General features: G+C 41.1%; 1 protein-coding gene across 1 annotated transcript in view; it reads left to right on the top strand.

Annotated features, from left to right (window-relative positions):
• The first annotated feature begins 2,541 nt into the window (after positions 1 to 2,541).
• Positions 2,542 to 14,410, top strand: part of LOC109894797 (afadin-like) — a 33,858-nt gene continuing 21,989 nt past the window's right edge. Inside the window, exons 1-8 of the mRNA XM_031828235.1 lie at positions 2,542 to 2,704; positions 7,671 to 7,863; positions 8,032 to 8,135; positions 8,311 to 8,483; positions 8,695 to 8,847; positions 9,057 to 9,115; positions 9,273 to 9,496; positions 14,159 to 14,304. Of these exons, the coding sequence (XP_031684095.1) occupies positions 2,609 to 2,704; positions 7,671 to 7,863; positions 8,032 to 8,135; positions 8,311 to 8,483; positions 8,695 to 8,847; positions 9,057 to 9,115; positions 9,273 to 9,496; positions 14,159 to 14,304 (1,148 nt within the window). The 5' untranslated portion in view covers positions 2,542 to 2,608. The remainder of the gene's footprint in view (positions 2,705 to 7,670; positions 7,864 to 8,031; positions 8,136 to 8,310; positions 8,484 to 8,694; positions 8,848 to 9,056; positions 9,116 to 9,272; positions 9,497 to 14,158; positions 14,305 to 14,410) is intronic.

The raw sequence follows: 14,410 nt of genomic DNA, 5'->3' as shown, positions 1-14,410 counted from the left end.
CTGAATAGTGAGGTTAACCAATTTAACTCAGTTACCCATTTCCGACGATAACTGACATGGGAAAGCTGATAAGAATAGATTCATGTTGAAATGAGAGCTGCTTTTTCCCCTTTTACGGATGATACTTTTTCACTCTTTCTTTTTGATCTTTTACTGTAATTTTGAGATTGTCTGTTGTAATCCCATCATAAAAATGCTGGGATGACCATTCTGCTTCATTTGGCCATTAAAGATATATTACGTTGTTTACCACCTTGCATCCCATTGCTGGCTTGCTTCTGAAGCTAAGCAGGGTTGGGCCTGGTCAGTCCTTGGATTGGAGGCCAGATGCAGCTGGAAGTGGTGTTGGAGGGCCAGTAGGAGGCACTCTTTCTTCTAGTCTAAAAAAATATCCCAATGCCCCAGGGTAGTGATTGGGGACACTGCCCTGTGTAGAGTGTTATCTTTTGGGTGGGATGTTAAATGGGTGTTCTGAGGTCATTAAAGATCCCATAGCACTTATTGTAAGAGTAGGGGTGTTAACCCTGGTGTCCTGGCTAAATTTCCAAGCTGTCCCTCATACCATCACGGTCACCTAATCATCCCCAGCTTACAATTGTCTCATTTCTCCCCTGTCACTATTCCCCAGGTTGTTGCTGTAAATGAGAATGTGTTCTCAGTCAATTTACATGGTTAAATAAAAATCTATTCAACCTCTTCTTTTCATCTTCCTACAGACTGTGTGGCTGATGAAAACCATAGCGATCATTGGTCAGGCTGTTGCCATTGGAATCGAGACTGAACTTTGCCAACTCTAACCTGTATCCAACACCTCTCAGCAAATAATAAAATGAAACTCATTAATGCTGCTTAATTCTGTTTTCACAACCTGGATTACATACTGGTAGTAATACATGCAGTAACATACAATAATAAGGTATTATGCTACATATATTGTGTAAACATATGATATGACGTTGTGTACTCTATATTGAGACTCATATTCAGTAACGTTTTTTTTTTTACACTGAGTATACCAGACATTAGGAACACCTTCCTAATTTTGAGTTGCATGAACACTAAAAGTTGTCGAAACTGCATTCACCTGGTCAGTCTATGTCATGGAAAGAGCAGGTGTTCTTAATGTTTTGTATACTCAGTGTATATTCAGCTCATATTTCTGCATTTCAGAACTGTCGGCTACACTGCTTGATAATACTGTACCATGTGTATCTGTAGGTGTCATGTCTGTGCTGTACAATGGACTGACAATTTGCCTGAGACCATAGAAGAGGTGGAGAACTTAAATGGTTGTGTTAGTTTGTCTTAGTCGCTTAATATGCCCATTCTGCATTACCAGGAGATACAAACAAAACACAAAAAGGAAAAGACTTGAAAGGAAAAGACTCCAACAGAAAGGACTACATCATGTAAACTATTTCATATATTTGTGTAAATTTCACACAGTATTACACACATTTTTCTGTTACTCGGTGAGGCTTGGGAGGAAGAAAAGCAACATGTAAAGTAGGAGGAAGAGAATAACAAAAAATAAACACTTGTCTTTCAAACACTGTTTATAACATCATGAAATATTTGTTTTAAACCATAAGAATTGTGTTTAATGCACACTATTTTATGATGACAATAAACATTGAAAGTATTTTTTTACAGTAAAACGTTCGGAAAAAATACTACTGATGGGATACAAAAGCATTTTCAACATCCAGACGACAATAGCATTTTTTTTTTAAAGAACATTTAATTGGTTGTTCATGTATATTAGGATCTTTGTTCCATTGTGAGTTGTCCTGTAAGCTTCAAGAGCAGTAACAAAAGCTGCCCTACATTAATGATCTGGTTGAATGGGCTGGATTGATGACCTGTAAACATACATTCTAGTGGAAATCACAGATATGCATGAGAAGTGGAATCCACTCAAGTGTGATCACTTCCTGGACCCCACTAAAGGAGGGTGGAATGCACTCATACGTACTGTAGCAAGCTGGGGCAGAGTTCTAGGGTTCAGGGAATACCCATAGCCTATAAATCATGCAACTATCTTCATGATCAATCTCAATGATTTAACTCTGTACACTCCACCAGATGTCAGCCGTTTGAGTACAGTATGTGCACCACACACACACACCTTGATGATAAGCCTTGTACAAGGGCATACCAGAAACCACAGGGGTGTTCCCACTTTTTATAGGCCGACACCCGATTACCCAGGACACCTTTACAGTAAAAACAACAGTTATGGGCCCCTAGACTTGATGTTGCTGTTATTGTTGACGTTGTTATGCTATAAGACTTTACACAGGAAATGCAATATATATTATTTTGGAATCAAGTCATCTGGGTTGCAGATACAGTAAGATAATTTGATTAAGAGGCCAGTCTATTGCGGTCACTGCCACACATAAGGGTGTGATGACCTGTCACTAACAGGGGTGGGATCCCAGGGACCGCTGAAGACATTAACATTACTATGTATAGGCGTTCAGAGCACTCCTGTCATCGCTATAGGTTATGCAGAATAGTGCACTGGCTGAAGATTGTGGCCAAAAGCAACGATCATTGTGAAGATATAAGACTGTTACTTTAGTATTTACTCGGTTGACTGGACATGGCAGGGAAGGAAGAGTGGCAGAGATTAGCTGACATCATCCAACATTGGAACAACACCCGACTGGATCTGTTTGAGATCAGTCTGCCATGCAAGGTGAGTGGACTTCAGAAATGTAATCAATCAAATCTACAGTGGAGTAGGAAATTATTGACTCCCTTGATAAAGATGAGAAAAAAACGACTAAATAATTCAAATACTGGGAAATTGGGAAATTATATTATTTTATACTAATACAATTGATCAGATAAAGATATTTAGTTTAATAAGTATATATTTTTTTCCATCAAAAAGGTAGAGATTAAAATTATTGACACCCATGTTTTCAATATGTTTCACAACCTCACCCTGAGAGGTTAACGGCACTGAGCCTTTTTCTAAAATGTTTTATGAGTTGGAGAACACATTGGGAGGGATCTTTCTATTTCCATCTCATACGATCATAGCACCTGGTTTCAATCCAAATGCTAATGCCGTTTAGCAAACTCCAGATTTTTACATTGGTTGCTCTCAATAAAGGCTTTTTTTCTGGCAACCCTATTGGCATGCGTCTAAAGAGCCTGACTGCCAATATGTCCAGCCTGAGACTCCCACCTCACCATTGTTACAGCCCCCCTCCGTTTATTGTAAGTCTCAACTTTTCAAAACAGTACTGCATTTAAAATTGTATGGATTGGTTCACATGTAATAAACTAACCTGTCTCTGGCATATGCCACCTTAGATTTTGAGAAGATAAACTGAGTGTGGTGTATAAGAAATAAAAGTCAACTGGTTTTAATAAAATCACAACTTAAACCATTTACATTTCATATACTTCCTACTGCCAGCCTATTGCTTATGTGTTGCATGTGAGTACCAATTATTTCAATAGTTAATATTTATTTTGAGAACTGTAACACATTAAAATGGTGATAATGTACAGTACCTGTCAAGTTTGGACACACCTACCCATTCAAGGAGTTTGTTATTTTAGCAATTTTCTACATTGTAGAATAATAGTGAAGATATCAAAACGATGAAATAACACATATGGATTCATGTAGTAACAAAAAAAAGTGTTAAACAAATCTAAATATATTTTAGATTTGAGATACTTCAAAGTAACAATGCTTTGCCTTGATGACAGCTTTGCACACCCTTCACCTGGAAAGCATTTCAATTAACAGGTGGGCCTTGTTAAAAGTTAATTTGTGGAATTTCTTTCCTTCTTAATGTGTTTGAGACAATCAGTTGTGTTGTGACTAGGAGTGGTATACAGAAGATAGCCTTATTTGGTAAAACACCAAGTCCATATTATGTCAAAAACAGCTCAAATAAGAAAATATAAACGACAGTCCATCATTACTTTAAGACATGAAGGTTAATCGATCTGGAAAATTGCAGTCGCAAATACCATCAAGCGCTATGATGAAACTGGTTCTCATGAGGACCACCACAGAAAAGGAAGACCCAGAGTTACCTCTGCTGCAAAGTATAAGTTAATTAGAGTTAACTGCACCTCAGATAGCAGCCCAAATAAATCTTGGTCAAATTGCTGAAAATAAACCACTATTAAAAGGACACCAATAATAAGAAGAGACTTGCTTGGGCCAAGAAATACGAACAATGGACATTAGACCAGTGGAAATCTGTCCTTTGGTCTGATGAGTCCAAATTTGAGAATATTGGTTCTAACTGCCGTGTCTTTGTCAGACGCAGAGTAGGTGAACGGATCTCCGCATGTGTGGTTCCCACCATGAAGTATGGAGGAGGAGGTGTGATGGTGTGGGGGTGCTTTGCTGATGACACTGTCTGATTTATTTAGAATTCAAGGCACACTTAAGGATTAGCCCCCTTTTTTTCCTCACTTTTCGCCAAAAATGACATACTCAAATCTAACTGCCTGTAGCTCAGGCCCTGAAGCAAAAGCAAGGATATGCATATTATTGGTACCATTTGAAAGGAAACTCTTTGAATTTTATGGAAATGTAAAATGAATATAGTAGAATATAACACAATAGATCTGGTAAAAGATAATACAATGAAAAAAACTACCGCTCTTTTGTATTTTTTCTTTGTACCATCATCTTTGAAAAGCAAGAGAAAGGCCAAAATGTATTATTCCAGCCCAGGTGTAATTTAGATTTTGGCCGATAGATGGCATCAGTGTATATGCAGAGGTTTAGACTGATCCAATGAACCATAGCATTTCTGTTCAAAATGTTGTATCAAGACTCCCCAAATGTGCCTAACTTGTTTATTAATAACTTTTCATTTTCAAAATTGTGCACTCTCCTCAAACAATAGCATGGTATTCTTTCATTATAATAATAGCTACTGTAAATTGGACAGTGCAGTTAGATTATCAAAAATGTAAAAATGTTCTGGGAAATATTCTTGTTACTTACAACCTCATGCAAATGGCTTGACAGAAATTATATGCATAGAAATCTAGTCTGAATACTTTCCGAATGCATTGTATGTTGCATATAAAGAAGTTGTTGACTCCCAAGAGATGTGAAAGTTACAAGCGTTCCGGTTGTTGGTGACGTTTGTCCTGGGTCGCTGCTGATGGAACTGGGGGGGTGCCTAGCCAGCTCGTTGGGCTTCCACGCCCTAGCTGGCTCGAGAGGTTTCTTTTCCCCGGTTGGCTTGGAAGGCGCCCATCCCACGTCTGGCCTCAGCCGGATCATCAGGTCTTGTTCGCCCAGCCGGCTCATGGGTTTTGTTGGTGACGCCGGGCTTGGATTCCGCCAACGATGGAACCAGCTCGTCGGGTTTCCATGTCCTAGCTGTCTCGAGAGGTTTCCTTGCCTCGGCTGGCTCAGTAGGGTCTGATCCCACGTCATGCTCCGCCGGATCATCAGGCTTCCACGCCGCAGCGGGATCGACAGGCGTACATGCCTCAGCCGGCTCGTCAGGCTCCTATGCCTCAGTCGGCTCTCCAGGCTCCCACGCCCCTGCTTGTTCATGGGGAGTTTACCTCCAGCCGGCTTGCCCAGCGCCCATGTCTCGGCCGGCTCTCCCAGGTGGGATGCCGGGCGTTGCCCCTAGAGGGGGGGGGGGGGGGGGGGGTCACGCCTCCTCCCGCTCTTCCCCCCTGGCACTTGAGGGCGCCAGGCTGCCCTGCATTGCGCAGTCCTGCCACCATAAGTTACGCACACCTGCCTTCCCTCGTCACGCGCTTCAGCAATATTGGACTCACTCAATCACCTGTTTATTACCTCCCCTATATTTGTCAGTTCCCCAGCTCTGTATTGATTGTAATATGTCTGTGTTACCTGCTGTTTCTGTCTTGTTCCATGTCTGTTCCCTATCAAATGTTTGACTCCCCGTACCTGCTTCTCATCTCCTGCGTCGGTCCTTACATATACATAATGTAGAGATTTAAGGGGGTATTCCTGACTGGAACTCAAACCCAGGCCCAGCAACTGTCAAGCCAACACCTTAACCCTTCGCCAAGATGTCCAAGCCTCTTGACGAGGTTTTTAGGTATTGGGTTTAGGTCACTACATTACCCCCTTCCTTAAGAGTGAGTCCCCACGCCTTTCTATAGCAAGTACTTAATGGACACACACCTCCCCGATGGCCGCCCTTGCTCCATCCAGCAACTTTCAAGCCAACACTTTAACCAGTGTAGGACATCATTGTGAATAAGAATTTTTTCTTAACCGACTTGCCTAAAAAAAAACTTTTACCGGTACGCCAAGAGATCTCAACCTTTTGATGAGGTCGCTAGGTGTTGGGTTAAAGTACTGTTTGTACTGTAAGTCTCCTGGAAATACACGAAGACTGATCATGAGGATGTGTAAGACTTCACTGTATGCCTGAGATTGCCAGCTGTCATAATGACCCATGTACGGAAGAGATTCAGTTTTTACCACAGTCAAGGAGTTTAACCATACAAGAACCACGTTCATCTGTAAATAGAAAAGGGTACAGTAGACTGGTATGCGTTTTGTTACACTCAGAGTAAATCAAGGGGCATTGAGTTCGACTGTCAGCAAAGGTGTGAAAAATTTGTAAACAGTCTAGTCGTGTGTTGTTGTATATGAGCACCTACAGTTGTGCTGTTGAGAAGACATTCACTGCCAACTACACTCTGAATAGGCTCAAAGAGTGTACTAACAGCCCCTATATCCCCCATGACAAAGAACTGACTGCAAGGGTGTGAAAAGTATGAGGAGCTTGTGGATTGGTGATGTTGTTTTCTCAAGATGGGGTTTTGCTTTCATAAATACCTTTGGCTGTCCTGGCTTTTTTGCATCCCACATTCTCATTATGCTCCGGGATAGCATGATGTGTCACGTTCGTCGTATGAATGAGACCAAGGCGCAGCATGGTATGTGTACATTCTTATTTATTTAAAAAATGAACACTGAACAAAATGAACCGTGACGCTATACAAACAAGTGCTGCCAGGCAACTACACATAGACAAGATCCCACAAACACCAAAGGGAAATGGCTACCTAAATATGATCCCCAATCAGAGACAACGATAAACAGCTGCCTCTGATTGGGAACCATATCAGGCCACCATAGACATACAAATCACCTAGACCTACAAAAACCCTAGACACACAAAAAGAAAACTAGACAATACAAAAACTAGCATACTCACCCTAGTCACACCCTGACCTAACCAAAATATAAAGAAAACAGATATCTCAGGTCAGGGCGTGACATGATGTGTCCGCAGAAGGATTAGTCTGTAGGACACCCACTAGACAGTGATTAGCTAACATTTTACTACTTTGTCCCAAACAGGGTACTATATCCCCCCATGTCAATAGATCATGCATACTAACAACCTTCGCACACAATACCAACAGACACCAATTAGTCACTCACATTATCCCTTCCTCTGCTTTTCTCCAATTTACATTTCAAGTTACAAATCTCATCACCAGATAGCAGCTGGCTAATTACACTGATTTGCTTTGGAATTTCTAGCCAGCAAATTATGGAAGCTAGCTATGTAGATTTTGGTTTAGATAAACAAATGAAGATTGCTAGCTAGTTAGCTAAGTTAGCTACGTTACCTCTGCTTGACTTCGTTCATCTACTCTTTCCCCTCTAGAACTTAGAGTTCCATGGAGTAATGCGGTTCTACTTTGAGGACCATGTTGCAGGGAACGTTGCCACCAAGTGCCTGCGTATCAGCAGCACCACCACCACTGGAGAGGTTATTGAAACACTGTCAGAGAAGTTCAGACCGGACATGAAGATGTTGAATACTCCCTATTTCCTGTTTGAGGTCCATGCTAACAAGGGTAAGATGGATGGATGGATAGACAGACAGATGGCTGGATGGATGGATACATTAATTAAAGAGTACACTTGGGGGCAGGGCATTTGTGAACAATTCTATATTTTGAATAGATTGAGTGTATTATCCGGTAAATTTGTTCATGTTACTCTCGCCCTGTTAACCATGGCAGAAGAACGGCAGCTGGACCTGAGTGAAAAACCTCTGGTTGTGCAGCTGAACTGGAATACACACAACAGGGAGGGCCGCTTCGTACTCAAGAAGGATAAGGACATTATTGTACATGTGACTGACTACTTACTGTATTTATAATTGAGCAGAATTTGCTCAGTTAGAAATTACTTTTCATGCCCGACCTGGCTTGAATGTCAAGGCAAGGAAAGCAATTTAGCTGGCAAGAGTTAATGCTTTGATTTCCCACTGTAGCGTTGTGTCTCTCTGTGTGATTATGTGGCCTTTATCCATACAGGACAACAGCCCAGAGAAAAAGAAGGGAGGCATGATCCAGAACTTCAAGAGGACACTGTCGAGGAAAGAGAAGAAGAAGGAGAAGAAGAAGACGGGAGATGATGCTGTTAACCACTCGGCAAAGCCTAATGGGTCCACTATGAGGAAAGAGAATGGGTAGGTCTTCCCTTAACGCCAATGAATTCATTAGCAAACAGAGAAGCATGACAATAAAAACGTTATTTATTTATTTGTAATTTTTTTTTGCTCCAAGCACCCCCACTCTGGTTCACAAAAGTTAATGTTCAATGTTAAGTCTGTCTCCTGTAAAAGTTCACTGCCTGTAGCGGATTCTCAAGTTATAGGTATAGTCTTCTCTCCACTGCAGGCAGATATCAGCTTCTGTACCTGTGGAGAAGTCCTGGACCAACAAGGATATTGTTTCTAACCCTGACACAACAGAATGCAAGAAAAGTTCCACGTGGCGAGGCATGGTCCGTAAGCATAACCAGCAACAAGACTATGGAACGAGGAATGAAAGGTAAACATGACCCCAAGTAATGTAAACATTTACATTTATTGACATGACCTTGTCTTCTGTGTGTGACAAAAATTCACACGTTTCTGGCATCTCTTGAAGCTTAATAAAATGGCTACTGTGGCTTTTGTTTTTTCATGATTCCGGTTTTGAGATATTGTTGAAGTGACTATAGGCTGGACAACTGAAATGATTACATCTTGTCTTAACAGAGATCAGGACAACATGGACCAACTTGCACTTCCAGTTGGTATTAAATTCAGGGAAAATTGTAAGTAATTCAATTTGACCATTGTAGTAGCACTGTAGTAGCACATTGTAATAACACATAGTAATAACATAGCAATAAAACAATCAGTTTGTTGTCAGTCTCATTATCATCCTGTATTAATCTGCTGTCCTCTACTGGTGTCCCTCTGTCATAACAGCTGAGGACCCCTTCCTCTCTGCAGTCATCAACTACACCAACAGTTCCACTGTCCACTTCAAGCTCTCCCCTGCCTACGTCCTGTACATGGCCGGACGCTTCGTCCTCCACCGCCATTATAGTCACAGTCAGGAGACATCACAGAGTCATCGCCCCTCAGAGCACACACACAGAGTCACCGCTACTGTCAACAAGATGGTAGCCATGACTGAGGTGGTCATCCAGGCAAGTCAGACCATGCATGCACCATCACACGTTTTACATTTGAATTATACAGCTCAACTGGAAAGAGAATGCCTCTACTACTTCATGGGTTTATTATGGTTTTGGTAACACTTTAGCCTGAAGGTATACTTAAGCAATACGGTTTGAGTGGGTGTGGTATATGACAATATACTGTACCATGGCTATGGGCTGTTCTTATGCACAACAAAATGCGGAGTGCCTGGACACAGCCCTTAGCCGTGGTATATTTGCCATATATCACAAACCCCATACACAGTCAAATAGTATCTCACAAGCTACAATAATGAACTAAATGGGTTCATAAGCATAAGTCATCACCTCCCAGTCTTAGAAACAACATGACAAATAAAACGCGTCCAGCTTCTAGAATTGTCGTTTCTACCAGTGATCCTAGCAAGCATTTGTTCATAAGATGCTACTTCTAAAATTGATTCTATTCATTGTTTCATAGTAGGAGTGGCATGATCCTTCCAAATTCTAAGGATTACTCTAGCTGCTGTAACCATACAGTGATCAGTGCAAATTTCTAATTTGACACCCAAAAGTACTCATTACATTTTCAATTCTTAGCAGTACAGGAAAATGGTCAAATTCACACACTTATCAAGGGAACATCCCTGTTCATCCCTACTGCCTCTGATCTGGTGGACTCACTAAGCACAATGCTTTGTTTGTAAATTATGTCTGGGTGTTGGAGTGTACCCCTGGCTATCTGTAGGTTTTAAAAACAAGAAAATGATGCCATCTGGCTTGCTTGATATAAGGAAGTTGAAATGATTTTTGATATTGATATTTTAGCAATTACATTTACTTTTTGACACTTAAGTATATTTCAAACAAAATACTAATAGACTTTTATTCAAGTAGTATTTTACTAGGTGACTTCCACTTTTACTTTAGTCATTTTCTATTAAGGTATCTTTACTTTTACTTAAGTATGACAATTGGGTACTTTTTATACCACTGGATATTTCAAAACAACCTTCCAGAAAGGTAGCACTAATGTACACTCCCTTATGGACTACCGAAGTGCGCAGCGGTCTAAGGCACTACATTTCAGTGCAAGAGGTGTCCCTGGTTTGAATCCAGGTTGCATCCCATCCTGCCGTGATTGGGAGTCCCATAGGGCGGTGCACAGTTGTCTGGGTTTGGCTGGCGTAGGCTGTCATTGTAAATAAGAATTTGTTCTTAACTGACTTGCCTAGTTAAATAAAGGTAAAATAAAAATTGTGTGAAAGAATTTCCCAGTGTCTTTTTGGCATTTCCAACACAGAGAATTGTTGGTCAGCCCCATCTCATAAAGCCTTGTTGGGGTCCAATAAAATCTATGTAGTATCTTATACTGAGTAAGTTTCCCCCTGACTTCCCTTATGTTCCTCCTTGGACAAGATCTTCAACCAGGTATCATCCTCAATTTCACACTTAAGGTCAATTTGACATATTGTTCTGAGGTTTTTACAGTCTTTACTCTGCAGATGACTAAATATTGATAAAAAAATGGCTGCTTTATGTTTGGGTAATTCCAGTTACTCAGCTATTGGGTTCTTTCTAAATCTTTATATCTACCCTTTATATAAACATCTACCCTTTATATAAACATGTAACTTTAGTATAGCATGATCTGTGAGGGCAATGGGCCCAATCTTGCAATCAATCCCATTATTAACCATGAAATTAGATATCAAGAAGAAATCTATTCTGGAGTGTGCCTTATGACAGTGGGAGAAAAAAGTATATTCTCTATCATTAGGATGGACTAATCTCCATACGTCTGTAAGGCCCATATCTTCTGCTAATATGTACTAGCGGTCAAAAGTTTTAGAATACCTACCGGTACTCATTCAAGGGTTTTCTTTATTTTTACCATTTTCTACATTGTAGAATAATAGGGAAGACATCAAAACTATGAAATAACACATGGAATCATGTAGTCAAATCAAATGAAATGTATTTATATAGCCCTTTTTACATCAGCTGATATTTCGAAGTGCTGTACAGAAACCCAGCCTAAAACCCCAATCAGCAAGCAATGCAGGTGTAGAAGCACGGTGGCTAGGAAAAACTCCATAGAAAGGCCAAAACCTAGGAAGAAACCTAGAAAGGAACCAAGCTATGTGGGGTGGCCAGTCCTCTTCTCTTCTCCAACTTACCATCCTGAGACAAAGCCGAGTATAGCCTACAAAGATCTCCTCCACGGCACAACCCAAGGGGGGGCGCCAACCCAGACAGGAAGATCACATCAGTGACTCAACCCACTCAAGTGACGCACACCTCCTAGGGACGGTATGAAAGAGCCCTAGTAAGCCAATGACTCAGCCCCTGTAATAGGGTTAGAGGCAAAGAATCCCAGTGGAAAGAGGGGAACCGGCCAGGCAGAGACAGCAAGGGCGGTTCGTTGCTCCAGAGCCTTTCCGATCACCTTCACACTCCTGGGCCAGACTACACTCAATCATATGACCCACTGAAGAGATGATTCTTCAGTATAGACTTAGGTTGAGATAGGAGAAAGCCCTGCCTCCAGCTGTTTGCTTAGAAATTCTAGGGACAATTAGGAGGCCTGCATCTTGTGACCGTAGCGTACGTGTAAGGTATGTACGGCAGGACCAAATCAGAGAGATAGGTAGAAGCGAGCCCATGTAATGCTTTGTAGGTTAGCAGTAAACCTTGAAATCAGCCCTTGCCTTGACAGGAAGCCAGTGTAGGGAGGCTAGCACTGGAGTAATATTTTGGTTCTAGTCAGGATTCTAGCAGCCGTATTTAGCACTAACTGAAGTTTATTTAGTGCTTTATCCGGGTAGCCGGAAAGTAGAGCATTGCAGTAGTCTAAACTAGAAGTAACAAAAGCATGGATACATTTTTCTGCATCATTTTTGGACAGAAAGTTTCAGATTTTTTCAATGTAGATGGAAAAAAGCTGTAACCAACAAAGTGTTAAACAAATCAAATTATATTTTATATTTGTGATTCTTCAAAGTAGCCACCCTTTGCCTTGATGACAGCTTTGCACACTCTTGGTATTCTCTCAATCAGCTTCATGAGGTCGCCACCTTGAATGCATTCAATTAACAAGGTGTGCCTTGTTAAAAGTGAATTTGTGGATTTGTTTCCTTCTTAATGCGTTTAAGCCAATCAGTTGTGTTGTGACAAGGTAGGGGTGGTATACAGAAGATAGCCGTATTTGGTAAATGACCAAGTCCATATTATGGCAAGAACAGCTCAAATAAGCAGAGAAATGACAGTCCATCATTCCTTTAAGACATTAAGGTCAGTCAGTCCGGAAAATCTCAAGAACTTTAAAAGTTTCTTCAAGCGCAGTCGCAAAAACCATCAAGCGCTATGATGAAACTGGCTCTCATGAGGACCACCATTGGAAACGAAGACCCAGAGTTACCTCTGCTGCAGAGGATAAGTTTATTAGAGTTACCAGCCTCAGACATTTCAGTCAAAATAAATGCTTCACAGAGTTCAAGTAACAGACACATCTCAACATGAACTGTTCAGCAGAGACTGCATGATTCAGGCCTTCATGGTTGAATTGGTGCAAAGAAACCACTACTAAAGGACACCAGTAATAAGAAGAGACTTGCTTTAGCCAAGAAACACAAGCATTATACATTAGACCGGTGGAAATCTGTCCTTTGGTCTGATGAATCCAAATTTGAGTGTTTTGGTTCCAACCGCTGTGAGACGCAGAATAGGATGATCTCTGCATGTGTGGTTCCCACCGTGAACCACACATGCGTAAACCACACGTGAACCACACTGGTGACACTGTCTGCTATTTATTTAGAATTCAAGGCACACTTAACCAGCATGGCTACCATAGCAATATGCAGCGATACTATGCATGCCAGTCTCTCTTAGCTAAGAGTTGCATCACATCTTGTTTTTCTAAGAAACATTATTGTATTGGAAATTCCAAATGGTTTGCTAGTCAACTTACACACAGCACTGACACACACAACTACCCCACCAGATATGCCACCAGGAGTCTTTTCGCAATCCCCAGGTCCAGAACAAATTCAAGGAAACATACAGTATTATACAGAGCCATGAGTGCATGGAACTCCCTTCCATCATTTATAGGGCAAGTGAACAACAAAAAACAAATAAATCAACACCTCGCAGGACAATATCTCCCCATGTGATCTACTTGTTGTGTGTATGTACTAACATGTATGTGTAACTGATAGATTCAGACACACACACACACACACACACACACACACACACACACACACACACACACACACACACACACACACACACACACACACACACACACACACACACACACACACACACACACACACACACACACACACACACACACACTAGATGTTCATTTTTTAAAAATGTATGTAAATTGTAAAGTCTTTTGTCTGTAATTATTTTTCATTATGTGTCAGACCCCAGTAAGATTAGCTGTCGCCATTGTCATCGGCTAATGGGGATCCTAATAAATAAAATAAATATACCACGGCTGTTAGCTAATCAGAATTCAGGGCTCGAACCACCCAGTTTATAATGCTTGATAACTTGTTACAAGCATGCATGACACTTTATAATGTCTCATACATAATAAGGCTTATAAAATGTCCATATTTATTCCATCTTGGTCATTCTCTCTCTCCCTTCCAGAAGCAGAAGTCCATAGCTGGTGCTGTAGCCTTCTGGATGGCCAATGCCTCAGAGCTCCTGAACTTCCTAAAGCAGGACAGAGATCTAAGCCCCATCACACTGCAGGCTCAGGAGAACCTGGCACACCTGGTGTACAAAGCTTTCAAGTAAGACATTACTTATAGCACTTCTTATCTCTTCTAATCTAGGTAATTTACTCTGACTTCAGTAAATAAGGAATTCAGTAAATAAGGATTGTAGCTGCTGTTCTAC

The sequence above is a fragment of the Oncorhynchus kisutch genome, linkage group LG7, assembly GCF_002021735.2.
Source record: "Oncorhynchus kisutch isolate 150728-3 linkage group LG7, Okis_V2, whole genome shotgun sequence".
In the NCBI taxonomy this organism is placed as follows: domain Eukaryota; kingdom Metazoa; phylum Chordata; class Actinopteri; order Salmoniformes; family Salmonidae; genus Oncorhynchus; species Oncorhynchus kisutch.
This window is presented reverse-complemented; position numbering and strand designations above follow the sequence as displayed.